The sequence below is a fragment of the Ahaetulla prasina genome, chromosome 1 (assembly GCF_028640845.1).
Source record: "Ahaetulla prasina isolate Xishuangbanna chromosome 1, ASM2864084v1, whole genome shotgun sequence".
Classification (NCBI taxonomy): Eukaryota; Metazoa; Chordata; class Lepidosauria; order Squamata; family Colubridae; genus Ahaetulla; species Ahaetulla prasina.
Genome location: NC_080539.1, coordinates 140,821,272 through 140,840,488, shown reverse-complemented (window position 1 = coordinate 140,840,488; position 19,217 = coordinate 140,821,272). Strand labels below are relative to the sequence as shown.

Sequence of the window (19,217 nt, the reverse complement as noted above, 5' to 3'; positions counted from 1 at the left end):
GTACTAAAACATGGATGATGTCTGTATTGTTTAGCAACGCATTTTGGGCTCAATTGTGGTCATAAGTTGAAGACTACCTATATCTGATTTTGTCCCACCCCACCCCTTAATGGCAAACTATATTCTGAAGGAGAAAAAAAACATTTAGGGTCTGCTATCGCTTTGCTGAGAGTGGAATGGGACAACTTGCTGCAGTCAACTCGCTGCAGGACAACTTGCCATGGCCAACTTTATGCAAGACAATTTAAGAATTCAATTTAATTATTTAAAATAAAAAAATATTTAATTTTTGTCATTTGCATTTCATTCTATCCCTCCTTTTGCATCCTTTCTTTAATGATTCTATTCTACCATATCTTTGATATTAGTGTTAACTTGTCCCGCAGCAAGTTATCCTGCAGCAAATTGGCGTGGTGAGTTGTCCCCTGGACAAGGTGAGTTGACCGTGATGAATTGTCAGGAGAAAGGCAAAGTCTATTTAAGTTGGATCACTGGTACATGAATGGGTAAGGTCTACATTCCATCTTCACCCATGGTTTGAGGCTGCATATATACTTGGGCATAGTCAAGATGGCAATCATGTATTACAAACCTTGATTTTTCTATTAACAACAACCCAAAAAAGTAAAATCAGAGTCTTATTCACAAATATAAACGTAAGGCTATCATTTAATGTAAAAATTTCCATATAAAAATAGCATGCATGCAGAACCTAGTTATTTAAACCAAGATATTTTTTTATTATCAATGAACAGCTTTGAATATGTCTTGTGTTCTTGTCCCATAATGCAACACAATATAATCTGGACCCGTATATATAGTCACCTAGTGACTAGCTAGACTTGTTTAAAAGAAGAAACCTGGTCCGATTTTTCAAAATGAAAAGGGTTATTGTTCATATCCCACCTCATTGCCAACAATGAGAATGGTTACTTAAGCACGAGGAATGGTACATTGTTCAGTACGAAACAGACAAGTAATCATTGGAAAAAATGTAATTATTTTAGATTATAATTAAATTAACAGGATGTAAGAACCCTGTTTAAAAATACAAGATACAAACTTTTGGACAAGTAAAATCTCTAAGTATAATGTTTTAGTGTGTTTACAGACATAAAATGTAAAATAATATTCATATAGAAAAAGAATGTTGTAATCAGGCTGGCAGAGTTCCAGCTCTGGTCTTGAATATATGGTAATTATGTTCCTGAACTATTGATATTTCAACATTTCTTAGAAAGAGTAACTGGAAGTTTTATAGAAATACTGTAGGAATAGTTTGTAAACAGAAAACAATATTGTAGAGGCATACTTCATCAGGGAGAAATAAGATTAAAGGTTTCTGAATAATATTGTAACGTAAGATTTCATTTTTTAAAAACACCCTGAATCTAAATATATTAACTGGAGGTACATTAGCGTCAGTGAAACAGCAGCGAGATCTGTGCATGTGTACTCGGAGCAAGTCCCATTCATCTGGTGGAATTCAGTATTAGGTAAACAGAGATTAAGACAGGAACTTTACATTCACACAATGTCATCAAAACAGGCACATCATTTAATAACAGAAAAAAGAAAAAGGGCCTTAAATAGGAATGCACATTAGATATAAGATGCACTTTAATCTTTTGATAACAAACCCCTTCGTATTTTTCATTAAGAATGTATGAAGGATGTAAATGAATAGAGGATTTTTTTTTAAAAGGAACTTGCTATATTGTTTGGTTGTATCATTTCTCATTTGCTTGTCCTGTTATAATTTAGAACATACTGTGTATCTAATAATTGACAAAAATAAAGACATATAGCAGCATAAACATTATTTTTTGGCACAACACAATAAAAAATGTTAAGGCCCACAGTGTAGAGAAAATTGAAATGTGCCAGTACCATTAGAAAAAAAATGTTTGAAGTTGTCAAACAACTTGTTTTGTGCCAGAACCTTTGACTTAGACCTAATTTGTGTTTAGCTACCTGAATTTTTGAAGATGTTTCGGCAGATACACACTGCAGTTAAGTTTCGTAAGTCATACAAATATTGCACCACCAACGTTGCCAAAATATATACTGGACTGTTTAAAAAAATGTTAATTTTTGCTTCATTATTAAGGCTCTGCCTCTGAGCCACAGGATCTAACAAGTAGAAAAACTATTTTATGAACAAGATATTTAAGCATTTCAGCTCAAATTTTGTTTAAAATGAAACCTACTGTATATATTAATTCATCATTGCTTTCAACTAGAAAGTTGTCTTACTGAATGTCAAATGAATGCATGGTCAATGGTATTATTTCTGACCCTCTTGGGATCTCACTATTTGCCATTACGAGTCATTCATTTAAACAGCAGTACTCCCTATCGGTGTAGGTCCATTGTGTGCAACTCTGCTAAAGTACTGATAAAAACACCTCTACAGCCAGTTGTGTTCCTTAAGGACTTCAGTTAAACAACTCGGTCAGACCATGATTTGTAGTTCTAGGGTATGCTGCAGCCGCTGAAAGGGCTTCGACTTTTCTTGGTCCTTTGTTTGTTTGGCCTGAGGTTGATGACATCACCTCCGTTAAGCAAGTTGGAATTCTGGCCAGAATGACTTCCGCCTGCCGTATTGAAAACACCTATATAAAATTAAAGCACAAAAGAGAGTTGTATGTATGGCAACCGGCAATTGTTTAACTGTATCAGATTTGTAACTGTACAATTAAATCAGAGCTGGAAGCCTCAATAAGCCTTAGTTTTATATTTTAAAAATCAAAGTAAGAAATACTTCATGGCGAGACTACATAACACTATTTTTATCAGGTGCCTTTCAAAGAAATGGCAAGTTGCTTTTAACCTCTTCATCAGTATTTTTGCCATTAATTAGTGGAAATTACATCATTCTAAAATTCTGATAATAGCAATTGAAAGTGAGGTAAACAGAACTGAAAATGGTTAGCTTTAATTTATAAATTATTAGGTGGCTTTGATACTGTGGCCAAAGACTAGTTTTACAAAAGTAAAATAGCACAATACTGTCTGCTTGCAGCACACAACTGTATACATACCAATTCTATTACTGCTTGTGTGTACAACTTCTGGATCTTCCATTATTCGTTGCTTAAGTTTTTGAAGGTACTTCTCAGCCAAATATCTAAAAACTGTAGCATACAAAATATCAAGGCCTTGGGAAAATACATATTTTTTATTAGTAAAGCCTACAGTTCCCTTATAAACTGAAAGTTATTTAATATGTTAAAAGTGGCAACAGCAGTCTTTTTTTTTTTAATTTGCATTTATATCCCGCCCTTCTCCGAAGACTCAGGGCGGCTTACACTATGTTAGCAATAGTCTTCATCCTATTTGTATATTTATATACAAAGTCAACTTATTGCCCCCAACAATCTGGGTCCTCATTTTACCTACCTTATAAAGGATGGAAGGCTGAGTCAACCTTGGGCCTGGTGGGACTAGAACCTGCAGTAATTGCAGGCAGCTGCTAATAACAGACTGCATTAGCAGTCTGAGCCACAGAGGCCCGTCTTACTTATATAGTCTTATATAGTCTTACTTATATAGGCTAGTAAGGAACAAACACACACACACAGGTTGTTAAATGCACACAAGCTGTTAAATTCAAGAGAGAAAAATCTCTGTGATGAACACTGTTAGTATTTATATTGTTCATAGAATATTAATTATACAGTGACAAAACCTCCATTTTGAACAGAACTTTGTTTCATTCATTATAATTATCTTATTTCCAGGTTGCAGACTTCAGTTCTTCAAATATTTTGGAGCAATCACTCTCAGCCTGTGCCAGTCTTACCCAGTCGAGAAAAACTGAAAATAGCTCCCCAGGAATTAAGCTTTTTTTAGCTTTTTCTTCAGCTTTGGAGTTTAAGTTCAGCTTGTCATAAACAAATTATTCATCTGTAATTCAATCTCAAAAAAAATTATCTATAGAAATACAAATTCCAGGACATTTTGTTCCCTCTCTAGAACATACCATTCTGGGAAAAACTGGGTAGTTTCTGAAAGCAAATTACATGATTTGGAGGTGGTTTGAGACAGCATTTCCAGATCAAGAATTTGGAATTGCCAATCTACCCCCAGAAGGGCATTCTTTAATGGAAAGTAGAATATTTTACATTGTCAAATAACAGAATTTTTCATTTTGTTCTGTGGCTAAGAGCAAGTTTGATGTAGTAGTTAAAGCACCAGGCTAGAAACCAGAGACTGTGAGTTCTAGTCCCGCCTTAGGCACAAAGCCAGCTGCTGACTTTGGCCAATCACCTTTGCTCAGCCCCATGAAGAAGGCAATGACAAATCACTTCCAAAAATGCTGCCAAGAAAACTGCAGGGACTCGTCCAGGCACTTGCCAGAAGTCAAGACTGATATGAAGGCAGACAAACACACAAAACTTTTGTACCTGCACAGAGTATATAGTCAAGGAACATACAAAACTTGAATTGGATTATAACACAAATCCTACCCTCCATATGCAATTGCACAGAGACTATAAAGAGTACCAGATGAAATCTAGTTGTTATAGAACTATAATTTTTATTCTTTAAACCAAATTTTGAACTAGTCATTCTCTTAGCCCAACCCACCTCACAGTGTGGTTGTGGGAAAAATAGAAGATAGGAGTATTAGGTATGTTCACAGCTTTGAGCTGATTGACATACATAAATACATATATAAATAAGTGGGATAAAAATATAATAATAATAATAATGCCTATCCAGAGTCCTGTAAGCAACAGGTGGATAAAAGACTCATATACAGTCTAAACATCTGGCTGATCTGCAATTAACAAATAACAATAATGTATCTCAAGATTGCAGCACTTCAGACTATCAAAGACTAAACTATCTCAAAGTTCGTCCATTTAAAAAAGTTTCTCTGAACTTAGAAAATCAGATTCTAGCGGTAAGTACTGAAAGAGACTTGTTGCTTCAGTGAGAACCTGGAATTATGCTACTGTAGCGCTTGAAAAAAAGAAAAGAAAACTAACCTAACAAAACATTAAAAAGTCTATCTTACCTTCTGTGACATTTAAGTCTTCCTTTACAGATGCCCGATAAAATCTTAATTTTAGCTTTTTTGCAAGTGCCTCTGCTTCTTCACTGTTTATTGGAAAGGAAAGCCAATTATTTTTCAGTAAAATAGAATGCATTAATGCTAACTGACCTGAATTGATAATCTTCATTGGAGTAGATATAAAAGGGCAGTTAAAAGAAAAGATTCTCTTAGTAAAAAGATGAGAGAAAATATTAACATTGATTTAGAATGTTGACTGCTGAAAATTATGAAGAAAAAAGAATGACAGGAAATCACAGTATTTGGTGTAAATATTAGTTTTTCATAATTTTAAATTGGTGAACCGATCAAAACCTGCTCATTGGGCAGTGAAAGTATGTGGTAAATAAATAAATATGAACTACATAGAAATAAAGCATCCATTGATATTGAAATATATATCAATTCCTGGCTAAACCAATGAATGAGTGTTGATAAAAAAGTGGATTCTGCACTTGTGAGAACACAAGGACTTAAGAAAAATTGGACTTACAATAAAGTCATATATCTTGCTTTTGCAAAAAGCAAGTCATGCAACATCCTTCTGTTGCGCTGTTCTTAAAATACTGCATTTGAAACTAAATTCTCTGATTTTTGCAACATTAGAGCAAAAATTTCATTAGAGCATTTCCAGGAAGTGCCAGACCCACACTCAAGAAATGCCAATCATATCATGAAAAACCAATACAGAAAAGCGCAGGGAGGACTTTTGTGAGGTCATACGATTTGATGCAAGATGTCTTCTGATGTCTTTTCTTTGTATTCTTTCATTAAGACCTTCCATAGTGTTTACTTTTGGTTCTTGCAGTCTTTCTTGCCAAGAATTATATTTACAAGTAGATAACGTCTTTTGTTTAGCTGTTAACTTACGGTAACTTGACTTTTTAAATGTCTTGGAAAGGGTGGGGAGGGTTGCTACTGAATAGCATACAGATTAAGAATTGTCTACCTGCATATATAAGTATTCTGTAATAATGGCTTAACATGTACGGTATGTACATGTCTCTAACCCTAAAGATTCTAATTACCATATTTTTTGGAGTATAAGACACTCTGGAGTAGATGCACCTTATTTTGGGGGGAGGAAAATAAGAAAAAAAAATTCTGCTTGAGAGGCTCTCCGTTTGAGAGGCTGCGTTTGCAGCTTCCAAAAGATCCGTTTGCAAAGGAGTTTCTCTTTGCAAAGGCAACCTCTCCAACGGACCTTTTGGAGGCTGTTTGAGAGGCTCTCTGTTTGGGAGGCTGCATTTGCAGCCTCCTAAAGGGTGGGGGCTACATTCAGTGTATAAGACGCACCCAAAATTTCACCCTCTTTTAGGGGGGGAGGAATGTGCATCTTATACTCCGAAAAATACAGTACCTCCATTTAGAGTTGACAATAGGATCTAAGAACAGGGTCAAAAATATGGCTGGCCTATTCTCCCTCAGTTTGGCTGCTGTACGTTTTATCTGGTAGAATGGGGTTTTCTTCTGTTTTTCTTTGGGCTCTACAGTGGTAGTTTTGTTCCATGGTGGTCCTCAGACCCTCTCCGTGTTGGATCCTTGCTGGGTCCTCAGATCCTCTCACTTACAAATCTTACCTAGGCAGGCCCTTCTTGAATCAGCAACTCTTCCACAGTGCATTTTTTCCCAGTCCATCTGAGGTAAATCAGCCAATGCTACTCTTTAGAAGAACAATCACTCTTCAATAATTCAAACCTTATCTACATCATCGTCTACCTCCTCCAGTTTTCTTCCATTCAAAAATGATTCCCTTCTCAGAAGCTTGCTTTTTAAAAAAAAAAAAAGTCTCTACTTTCTTTGCCTATCAGCTGCCCCACTTTTGATCCTATAGAAAAATCAGGTTCTACTGTATGTAGCAATTAAAATAAAGCAAAGTGTTCATTTAGATCAGGGGTATCCAAACTTGGCAACTTTAAGACTTGTGGACTTCAACTCCCAGAATTCCTCAGCTACCAAAGCTGACTGAGGAATTCTGGGAGTTGAAGTCCACAAGCCTTAAAGTTGCCAAATTTGAACACCCCTGATTTAGATGCTTGTGGAGATAGATCAGACTCACAGGAAGCATGGGCTTCACACTGTCCCTTTCTACAAGGTTCTTATATGTCTCTTCTTAATATGAACTTTTATCTTTACCCAGATTTATCTTAAAACATTATTTGCAGCATAGCAATACAGCACGCCTGTTATCTAGTATGTAGTTTGTTCATACAAGTATCAAGGTGAATGTCTTTTTAAATTTATCAAGTATGCTTAAAAGATTTATTAGAATTTAATGAAAGCACCTACTTTTTTATACAAGAATAATCCAGGAGGTCAATCTTATTCTGAACAAGAACTGTGGGAATGTCTCCGACTTCAGATACAACTTTCTCTCTCCAGGTAGGAATTGCTTCAAAAGATTCCCTATCAACGGTTGAAAACACAAGCACACAAGCCTGGGCTCCTAAAACAGTAAAAAGAGAAAGAAATTTAATGCTCAATGAAAGTTTCCCAAAAAATGGATAAATAATAAATAACCAGATAAATATGTTGGATAAATGTATTGATTTATGGAACTGATAAGGCATTATGACTGAAAAAAGTGTCCAGTGATCAGTATACAATGGAAAAATAATCAAAAGAACAACATAACCTTAAAACTTAACATATACTGGTAAATTTGAAATACAAAATATCAATTAAACACAATAACAACATTAACCAAGAGAGGGCTCCCCTCAACTGGACCTGAATGCCTGGGGGATGCCTTGGTAAAAAGCCAGGTCTTTCTAAAACTTAGTAGAGTTGGGGGCTGTCAAATCTTGTTGAGTGGAGGGAAATCTTTTAAGAGTACAAGGGCAGCATCTGAAAAGGCACCCTTCCTAAGTCCCTTGGGATGGCAAAGATTAAAGAGAGAACCTGGAGCATGCCCACTCTATGGGAGTGTGTGAGGTGGGCAAATTATTATACAACTTAAGGCACATTTATGTAAGGTTGACTGCTCCCCCTTCTTTTGCAAATCCTCTGTGGCTATAACTGCAGTGTAGTTGCTGACTATCTTGAGGCAGTAAATTCACAAATGTAAAACAGCCATAACAAAATAACTCATAGTTAAGTAAAAAAGAAAGAAATGGAAAAGGAATATTGGTGCCCCTCCCCCACAAAATGGGGGAAGGTATGGAACTCCTGTTACATGTCCCAATTTTGTTTCTATTAGTATCCCAATCATTGTGGCCAATAAATTCAATTGCTTTGAATTGGACTTCCAGCCACTAAAAGTTTGCTCTTACCTGGCCTAAGCAATAAAAAGAGCATTTTAAAAATTAGTTTTACAGATAGTTGAATGAAGAAAGAAAGAAAGAAAGAAAGAAAGAAAGAAAGAAAGAAAGAAAGAAAGGCCACTCGCCTTATAAAACTCCCTGTGCTGAGGGAGGTGAGTCTACAAACATGAAATACAAATCAATCAATCAATCAATCCTGGTTCCTAGGCTCAATCTTAATTCGTTTATACTATCACTTCCATGTAAGGAACCTCTTCTAGGAGACAGATACTTCAAGATGAACAATAAAACCTTAGTGCTTAGTATTATATGAGTTGGCCCTCCATTACATTTGATCCAGCTGCCCCACAGAATGAAAGGTAACTTGATACTCTGGAGCATTCTAATTGTATTCTGAGCAGCTTCTCTTGTACTGCGAAACCTGTGTACTTAATATAGCCCAATTTCCTACGTCTTAATTCAGATTCTTTGCAGAGTTATAACCTCTTCTTCAAAATCACACTTGAAGGGTATGCTAATATATTCTTGATCTCTAATTTAGTTGGAAGGGCAATTATTAAAATAGCATTGAATTGACTTTGTAAAATAAAGCTTAATTTGATTAAGGAATTCTATTTTAAGAATTTATTTAAATCTGAGAAGAAAGACATTATAACAGTAATGGAATGTTTAATGTCTATAAAAAGGTAGCTAGGTTATGTATTAAACAAGGATAGGCCATCTGTGGCATTCCAGACATTGCTGATTCCCAGTAACCCCAAGATATATGGCCAGTGGTAAGAAATGCTCCTCTATATGTAAAGAGTATCAAGTTACATTTCTGAGTCTTCGGATTAGCAGTTCATAATCATCCTACATTTCAGAGGGAAAAGTTCAAACTGCTTTTCATCAAAATAATGGTTTGAAAAATTGAGATTAATCTATATTAGCTAATAATTATTAGATATTAATTTACCAGCAATCCTACATATAATCACACAGAAGTACGTTCCGTTATATCTCTCAGATAAGTAGATGTAAGACTGTATCCTAAATCTATTTTCAAAAGGTAAAAAAAAACCCTAAATTTCAACATCCCTAAAATGGAATCACTACTGTTTATGAATCACCACTCAGAGTCCCTATGCGAGGGAGATTGACAGTTTTTAAATTTGATGAATGAATAAATAAAGTTATATTTGGACTGTGGCAAGATTTGGAACCAAGGTTGTAAAAAAAAAAGCTTTTAAAAGGTTCCTCTGGTGATCCCAGCTGAGTTGCCTAATCACCAGAACCTTTTAAAAGCATTTTTTACAACTTCTTTGGCAGAAGAGGTTGTTAAAAATGCTTTTAAAAGCATGTGATGATCAGGCAACTCAGCTGGGATCGCCAGAGGAAAAAAAGCTTTTAAAGGGTTCTGACGATCCCAGCTGAGTTGCCTGATCACCAGAACTTTTTAAAAGCATATTTTTAAAAATGCTTTTAAAAGTAAAAAAAGTAAAAAAAGAAAGAAAAAAGTTGGCCACGCCCACCCAGTCACATTACCCCACCACCACCACCATACCTCTATAATAAGCTTTAGTAATTGCATCAAATTCTTCTTGACCTGCTGTATCCCACAGCATTAACCGGACATCTTCATCATTGACTCTAAAAATATAATATATTCTTATCAATAAGTATATTAAAAAGAACAAGGAACTTGTAACCTAAAAAAAGTACTTAGCAAAATGATGTTCAGTAATTTCATTGTTTTTCAAGCAGACTTAAATTTCCATTGATATGGACTCATGCATGCTAGAGTATCTCATTTTTCCAATTCTTTTATCTACAGACATACTGTTTCTGAAGGGTATGGCACAAAGGACTGCATTAATTGAGAAACAACTGGCAAAAAATTAGGACGACTAAATATACTACGTTAGTAGGAGTGGGCTTGGATGCAAATTACTTGGAACCTAACTCCAAAATTGAAACTTGTTTAACCGTATCTAAGTAGACCATGTTCTTTTCTTTCCCTCTGCTTTGAGAAAAAATTAAACTACTCTTTGAACTGAAATAAATTAGACATTTTTTTTGAAATTCCATTTATTTATATTGGACTCTTCATGTTCTATACAAATCATGGTCATTCAGTGTTATAAATGTTTATAACTCTTTGTCGCATTTACAATATTGCAACTCCATCTTGCCACTACTGGTAAAATAGCTTTTTCCTTCTAACAGACTATAGCAAAATTGCATTTATTATTTAGATTAGTATTTCTGGAACTTCTGCAGACAGACTGCAGAATACAGTTAATATAGATACCTCATGTTCTCATTTATGCAAAAGGCTTTTTCCGAAAGGCACTTATAAATATACTGAATTCAGTTCTAAAAATGAGTAAATAATAATGCTCCCATCTGTTTGATACGTACTGCATTTCTCTTTCCAAGAAATCAACTCCAATTGTTTTTTTATAGTCTTTTGTAAAAATGCCTTTGCAGTATCTCTGGATCATGCTAGATTTCCCAACAGCTCCATTTCCAACCACGACTACCTTGATGGCCACCTCCAAATCTTCTTCCAGCATTTTGCCCAGTCAGAAAGTTGAAATTTGTTTCTCAATCTAGTATAGATCTCTGAATTCTCTACCTGGAAAAAAAAAAGGGGAAGAGGGTAATAATAGTTTCTTTCATTACAAAAATAAAAATACACGTTTTGACTTCTAATTCTCTCATGGGTTTACAATAAGCCTGTGGAGCTTCAATATTAAACTGAAACTATCTAAACCAATTAAATTATCTCTGTGGTGGATGGGGAGTAAGTCATGTGGATACCTCACATAAAAACAGTTACCAGATCACATTCATGCCACGGTTAGAATAGAATAGAATAGAATAGAATAGAATTTTTTTATTGGCCAAGTATGATTTGACACACAAGGAATTTGTCTTGATGCCTATGCTCTCAGTGTACATAAAAGAAAACATATGTTCACCAAGGTACAACATTTACAACACAATTGATGGTCAATATATCAATATAAATCATAAGGATTGCCAGCAACAAAGTTACAGTCATACAGTCATAAGTGGAAAGAGATTGGTGATGGGAACTATGGGAAGATTAATAGTAGTGCAGATTTAGTAAATAGTTTGACAGTGTTGAGAATGAAAGAAGCAACCCAAAGAAACAGTTGTGTATACATATTTATAATAAGCTCAGTTGAAGCCAATGGGTGTTGCTATTGAATAAACATGGATTATATTGCATGCTAATGCTTCACTGTCTTCTCTTGTCTGTTCTGTTAATCTTATGCCCGATATAACTATTACCAACTTTGTCCACGTTAACTGCTATATCTGTAATAATTATGTATAATTTTGCCATGGGTCTAAATTAAGAAAATCCAAAGAATTTACTACCAACATTCACATATATATGCCACCTTTGCATACTATACTTGGTATCACATTACAACACATTCCTATGTGTATGGATCCACACTTTAACTTTAGTGGGACTTTTTCCCCAGGATCTTCATATATAGGATGTATTGCACAACAGTGTTAATGTAGTATGTACATTTGTTTTATTTCTTTGCTATTAGCATACATTATGCAATAACTTAGACAAACTTAGATAAATCACAGAGAAACAAAAATAATATTTATTTAAAATTATTAGATGATGCTCACAAATACATGTCACCATCTTATTAGAAATTAATTTATTTTTATATTACTAAGATGTTTACAACAAGTATTTCATAAAACCAGCCTAGCTTTAAAGTGTTCTTTTAAAATAAAAGTTATTTTATATACACACACATGCATATATTTTAGGGGCAAGATTTACAGTTTCTAAGTATGGGCTGGGGATACAATGGTGGAATATGAAGCAGGCATCTACAGATATGTTACAAATATGAAAAGAGTCAAAGAGCCTTGATGTTGTTCCCTAATTTGGTAATGAAATGTCTGCAAGAAAACAACCAAGCTCAGAGAGCACCTGCAAAACTGTCTATATTTTCCTGAATTGGGGAAAGAGAGATACATCAATAGTCTATACTGAGTATCTGAAATTGACTATTGCCAATGAGGAAGAGCATATACTGGATATGCCGTACTGATACGCTAAAGTAACCAGGACCAATTTTAACAGACATAAGGGCACAATAACTCACTACTATCAGCATCATAATGACCTTCCCACCATTACAATTCCAATATAAATGGTAACAACAACAAATTAAATTGCAAGATAAGAAGCCTGCTAGAAACTTTGTTTTGGACATTCTTACAACAAGCATTGTTACATAAATGTTCTGTTCTCCACCTTATGGATAGGTAGATCTATCAATCTATGTATGTGTATGAGCACTGCACACCAGAACAACTAGACACAAGAACAGTTTTTTCCCAAAGGCCATCACTTTGCTAAACAAATAATTATCTCAACACTGTCAAACTATTTACTAAATCTGCACTACTATTAATCTTCTCATCGTTCCCATCACCAATCTCTTTCCACTTATGACTGTATGACTGTAACTTTGTTGCTGGCAATCCTTATGATTTATATTGATATATTGACCATCATTTGTGTTGTAAATGTTGTACCTTGATGAACGTATCTTTTCTTTTAGGTACACTGAGAGCATATGCACCAAGATAAATTCCTTGTGTGTCCAATCACACTTGGCCAATAAAAAATTCTATTCTATTCTATTCTATTTTCTTTTATACTGTGTAACAGTAATGCAGAAAAAAATGAATTAAAGAGCTGAAGCAAAATAAAATTTTAATGGACTCGGCAAGATTCTACAATTTAAAGCGAGGGTGAGTTATAGGTAGTCCTGGACTTAACAACCACAACTGAGTCCAAAATTTCTGTTGCTAAGGCAGTTAGGTGAGTTGCATCTCTTTTTATGACCTTTTCGCCAAAGTTATTAAGTGAATCATGCAGTTATTAAGTGGATCTGACTCCCCCATTGCCTTTGTTCGTCAGAAGCCAGCTAGGAGTTTGCAAATGGTGATCACATGATCCCAGGGCACTCCAACTGTCATAAATACATGCCAGTTGCCAAATGTTCTAATTCTGATCATGTGACCATGGGGAAACTGCAAGGGTCATAAGTGTAAGAACCAGTCATGAGTCACTTTTTTCACTGCCATTATAACTGTAGACAATCACTAAATACAGGTAAGAGACTGTAAATCAAGGATTATCCGTATTATTTTGATAATCATTTTGCATTTCATGTTTACATTTTACAAATGTGCACGGTGCCTGCCAAAGTTTAAACATTTTCCAGGCATTCCCAAGTTCTATAATAGATTACTTCAGATGTCTGTCCACACTAGCTTCTCTCTACGGATTTATCCTCATTCCACTCACTATGATTTGTAGTCTTTTTCCCTTCCCTGCCCTTTGCAGCATTCTTCACCTTTAATCCCATGAATCAGATGTGCGCTTCTGTATCATTGCAGCAACTGGAAAATAGCTCCTTCTCATATGACCCATTTTTTTTCTGTTCTGGAAAAGATTCTTTTACGCTACAGTATTTCTCCCTCCTTGCTTATTAAGAAAGCTGTATCAAGGGTTTGCCTTAGTAAATCTTGCTAACAAATCTCCAACAGCATTTCCCCTTTATATTTACTGAGTAGGTGAATCCAGCCAAAATATTAATTTTTTTAGATAAAAAGATAGATAAAAAGGGCCTCTGGTGGCTCAGACTGCTAAGACAGTCTGTTATTAACAGCAGCAGTCTGCAATTACTGCAGGTTCTAGTCCCACCAGGCCCAAGGTTGACTCAGCCTTCCATCCTTTATAAGGTAGGTAAAATGAGGACCCAGATTGTTGGGGGCAATAAGTTGACTTTGTATATAATATACAAATGGATGAAGACTATTGCTTAACATAGTGTAAGCCGCCCTGAGTCTTCAGAGAAGGGCGGGATATAAATGCAAACCCCCCCCCCCAAAAAACAGATACAAAAGTCGGTGGTAGGTATAAAAAGGTTGACTACCCCTGCATTAAACCAAAAATTTCTAAGATTGGCATACAGATGGTGCTTGCTTATTGACCACTTATTCAGCTACAGCACTTGAACTAGTGATAGTTACAACTGTCCTTCAAGTTCTGACCATAGCAGCATCCCGCAATCATGTGATTGTGATTTGCAATCTTCCCTGCCGGCTTCTAACAAGCAAAGTCAATGGGGAAACTGACAGGAATTCAGAAGTTGCAATTATATGAGTTCCTCCTTTTACAACCTATGCACCCCACACTTAATAACGGTAACTGAGGACTGCCGTTGCTAAGCAGTATGTCATATGACATCACGTTTATAATGCATGGCTATTTGAATCCCGTTTACCATCATTAAGCAAGGTCTACCTGTATAATGCAAAAGAAATGGCTTGCATATGTGGTAGTTACTCTAAAAAAAAGTTGCCTTATATTCCTTCCTTCCTTCCTTCCTTCCTTCCCCACAAATGGGCTGTCAAACTGGAAAGACTAAAGTTGACTTACACTAAAAATTCAATGAAAACAGAATGCAAAAATATAACATGAAACAAGGCTATGGGAAAATACCTGCGGTAACAAGCAATTTCAGCCATCCTAATCAATCATTAAATCAAAACCATGAAATACCATGTCTCGTCATCCATTCAAAAATTGCTTTAATGCCTTTCTGAAACCGAGCATGAATAAGTTCAAATAGTTGTACAAGAGAACAATATTCGAGGACCACCCAAGATGGCATGGTTTAACTGAAAGGATCTAAAATAGGCCACTCTCTTAGATCTTATAGGACCAACAGATAAATTCAAGATGGCCCCATAGATAATCAGATCCAAATCCATGTGAGGTTTTGTTGTAGATGACAATCAGCATCTTGAATCCACTAACCGATGCAGTTCACGAAGCAGAAGTATAAGATAGATCAGAGGTCTCCAACCTTGACAATTTTACGACTTGTGGACTTCAACTCCCAGAATTCCTCAGCCAGCATGTGCTGGCTGAGGAATTCTGGGAGTTGAAGTCCACAAGTCGTAAAGTTGCCAAGGTTGGAGACCCCTGATATAAATGTACTGACTAACCCTAACCCTAACCCTAATTCTATTACCATTCACACAACAGCATTCTGAATCACCTGTAGCTTCCCTGTGGTCTTTGGTGCATTAGCTGCATTCTTTCCTAAAACGTAAGCTAATCACAGTGACTAAAGCCCTAGTCACCGTACAACTTGATTATTGCAAGGTCTTTAAGTGAGGGTGCCCTTGAAGACTACTTGGAAGCTTCAGCTGGTTCAGAATGCACTGGCAAGGGCAATGATATGCATGTCTCACTATGCCCACGTGACACCTTTGGTCTGCAAGTTTCACTGGTTACCAGTTTGCTTTCAGGTGCTTCAAGGTGCTAATTATGACCTATAAAAGCCTTACATTAGATACGGCCTGGTTATTTGAGGGACAGTCTATCACCTATGGTGTCTAATTGGCTGGAGGAGGGGTGAGAGGACATGGGAGTGGAGTTAAAAGAGGAAATCAGCCAAGAATCCCTATATAGCCACAAGTGGACTAAGTCCAAACCCTCTTTGAATTCCTTTGACCCTTGTCTGACTCCAAGAAGATGCTAACTATTAGTTGAGAAGATTTGTGTGCATAGGCATGAGTAGCAATAAATCAATTTTATTGAACCTTCATGTATGGGTCTGATCTTTCGTGATATGAACCAGTAGTTGGTATATTTCAGATCCCTTCAGTTAAAGAGAATTATTCCTTGGGATTCAAGAGAAGTGTCTTCCATCAGTTCTACTCTCTGAATGAAGCTTCCGCTGAGATCCCAATGGATCCCATCCTGATACAATTCTGAATCATCTTAAACTGTGCTTCTAGGCATTGGGCTGGGGTGGAAGGAGCCCCTTTTGAGATAGGTAGGTAGATAGAAATAAAAATAAACAGACAAATAAATAAATATGTATTGTTGACGGATTTGCCTTATTCCTAATTCTGTCTTATTCTATTTTTGTTGGTTTTATATTGCATTTTATTCTCTCTGTTATATTCTGAACTGCCCAGAGTCATTCTAGAACAGGGGTCCCCAACCTTTTGGACCTCAGGGACCACCAAGTTCATAATTTTAAATCCCGTGGACCACTAATACGAATCCAGCGCGCCGCTTGCTGAAGAGCCTGGACTCCCAGTGACGGGATGGGGTCCTTCAGGCACTCTCTCTCCTCTCTCTCTTTCTCCCGCCACCCCCACTCTCTCTCCCCCCTCTCTGAGTCCCAAGCAGCAGGAGACGAGGGCTGCTTTGTGCCACTGGCTGGGCAAATATACCGAGGTGGAATGCTGATTCTGCGCAAGTGCAAGTAGTGCTTCGCTCCCACAGCCTCCAGCCATTGCAATAGCTGCTTTGGCCAGCTTGCACTGCAGCTCCTCCACCAGGGTACACCAGCAAAAATACGAAGATTTCTACACAGACCATCAAAATTTTCTCATGGACCACCAGTGGTCCGCAGACCACCGGTTGGTGACCGCTGTTCAGGTGGCACCTAAATCCAATAAATTAAATTAAAGACTGGTCCATGTCAGCAAATTACAGTAATCCAAGTGAGAGGAGATTAAGGCAAGAATGATCATGCCCACGAAAAGGTGCAATTATTGAACAAAATGGATTTATGCAAAAGTGTCTTGGCGCAGCTACCTCTTGCCCTTACAACAAGAGCTAGGAATCCTGGAGGACCCACAGTTCCATCTGAAAAATGCAGCCCTACTGATATGGAGTCAGTCAAGCAAAATATATTTTTAAAGTTTCAGCAGATTTCCAAAGAGTCTTGTAAGTTTTATTTGCACTGAATTAGTACCTGAAAAACACTGGGCCAATTAGTTCTATTTTGGTAACCATGCAGTAGAATACATGGCGCACAATATAAATGGCTAGACCATGACATCCTCCTCCAAGAAAAACCTTTATTGTAGCAATGATTACATAACACAGAACTATAGAAATAAATAATTATTTCACCACTTGCAATCACAGAAAATAAATGGTGAACCATTCTGTACATTTTACTTTGTCTCTAAATCTCAACATAAACGCTTACATGCTATGTGTGTAGTAAATCATACCTCTGAACATAAAGAGAAAACAACCCCTATCACATCAAAGATATACATGCCTCTTGTCATATGGCAACCTTTTCTAGCAGATGTCTTGAACTAACAGTCCCCATAACCTCAAATCCAGCACATTTGAAAGCCACAAATCAGGGAAAGGTTCAGATCCTTTAGTATAAAAATTGTAAACTTACACATCTACTAAATGATTTCCCCCCACAATCAAGAATTCTCTCCCCAAAATTTCAGCAATGCAGAAAATCAAAACTCAAGCTTAATTAAAAACATAGCACAGGAATATTGGTGAACAACAAGAAAGAAGATCACAAAAAGTAGATAGATAGATAGAAGAAGAATGAACAAGCCCAGCCCCCAGTCTCAGAATCTGGGCGGGGGACTTTGGACCAGTCTCAGCCCAGAGTTTTCTTCTTCTATGGGGGAAAAGGAAAGGAGTTCCCTCTGGGTATTCCCCATCGGAAAGGGCGGGGTGTAAGTCTAAGAAACGCATCAACTAATGTCCGCAGCCTCTCTATACTAAACGTAACGGTCCCCAAATAGAAGCTCGTGGATCAGCAAGGCAGAGGAACTCCTCTGATCAGGGATCAAAGCCGGAGAGAAATCTGCTGCTGTGATCGAGCAAAAGGGAGCGTGGGAGTGGAGAAGTCCGGGGAACCCAGTTTCCAACCAAAGGTTCCACAGCCCAGTCCCAGGGGCGCAGCATCTTCGCCGCGTCCACCCTAGAGCACCACATAGAAATCCTTATGTGTGTGTGTGTGTTGTGTATGCAGCACCACGTAGCCCAGCTCGTCCGCCCAGGCCGATCCCCGCACGTCTTGCCATCCCCCACCCCGAGGATCCTCCCCGCGCGCCCGATCCCAGATGCGGCGCCCACGAACCCGAGGCGGTCTCCGGCCGGCTCCCCACGAAATCGGCGCGCGGAGGAAGAAGGGGCAGCAGCCCCCCCACCCCCCCACCCCAAGGTTAGGAGAAGCCCGCCGGTCCCGCCAGCCCAACCCGGACGCGCATCGCCCGTTCTTCCCGCGGGACACTCACACGGCCGGAAACGCCGTCAGGGCCGCGGCTGGACTCGCTCGGGAAAGCTCCCTTCTTCGCCTTGTCTGCTTTCCCGAATGGGGACAGACGCTTCGCCAGCCAGCCAGCCAGCCTCGCCTCGCCTGCCGCCCTCCGCCTCCGCCGCCTCGCCTCAGCGGAGGCGGGACCAGCCTCCCTGCCCGGGTTAGAAGTCTGGGGGAGGAGGAGGAGGAGGAGGGAGGGAGGGAGGAAGGAAGAGCTTCCCGCTTTGGAAGGCCCGCAGGCTCTTGCCGGCTTTGCCTTCCTTGCGGTGGCACGAAGCGGCTGCTGAACCTCCCGAAGGTAAAAGCAAAGGGAGCCCTTGAGATGCCGTGTCCGTCCTCGATGTAAACTCCGAGCTACCTTCCGAGAGCGCTTGGCGGGGAGTGAAGTTCCCAGATTTTGGTGGACTTGCGAGTTGACCAGCTCAGAAGCCCCGAGTAGTTTAGCAAACAAAACTGAGGGTCGTTTTGGGCTGCGAAACCTAGCTTGATACTTAATGGCTTGAAGCTACTTGTGATGTTAATCAAGTGAATCTCCTCATACAGCAAATATGGTTGGCTTTGTGTGTGTGTGTGTGGGGTGTAATACACATATGCACACACGTGTGTGTGTATATATGCATATACATATGTGTATAAAAAGGTAAAGGTTTCCCTAGCACATATGCGCTAGTCATTCCCGACTCTAGGGGCAGTGCTCATCTCCATTTCAAAGCCAAAGAG

General features: G+C 38.0%; 1 protein-coding gene across 1 annotated transcript; it reads right to left on the bottom strand.

The window, feature by feature from the left end:
• Positions 1 to 651: 651 nt before the first annotated feature.
• On the bottom strand, positions 652 to 18,654 carry RAB23 (RAB23, member RAS oncogene family). Its single transcript, XM_058176649.1, has 7 exons — positions 18,475 to 18,654; positions 10,726 to 10,942; positions 9,869 to 9,954; positions 7,352 to 7,508; positions 5,027 to 5,109; positions 3,045 to 3,137; positions 652 to 2,615 (listed from the first exon to the last, which is right to left on the bottom strand). Exons 2-7 carry the CDS (start codon positions 10,878 to 10,880, stop codon positions 2,476 to 2,478), a joined length of 714 nt encoding a protein of 237 aa, XP_058032632.1. The 5' UTR covers positions 10,881 to 10,942; positions 18,475 to 18,654; the 3' UTR covers positions 652 to 2,475.
• Positions 18,655 to 19,217: the final 563 nt, after the last annotated feature.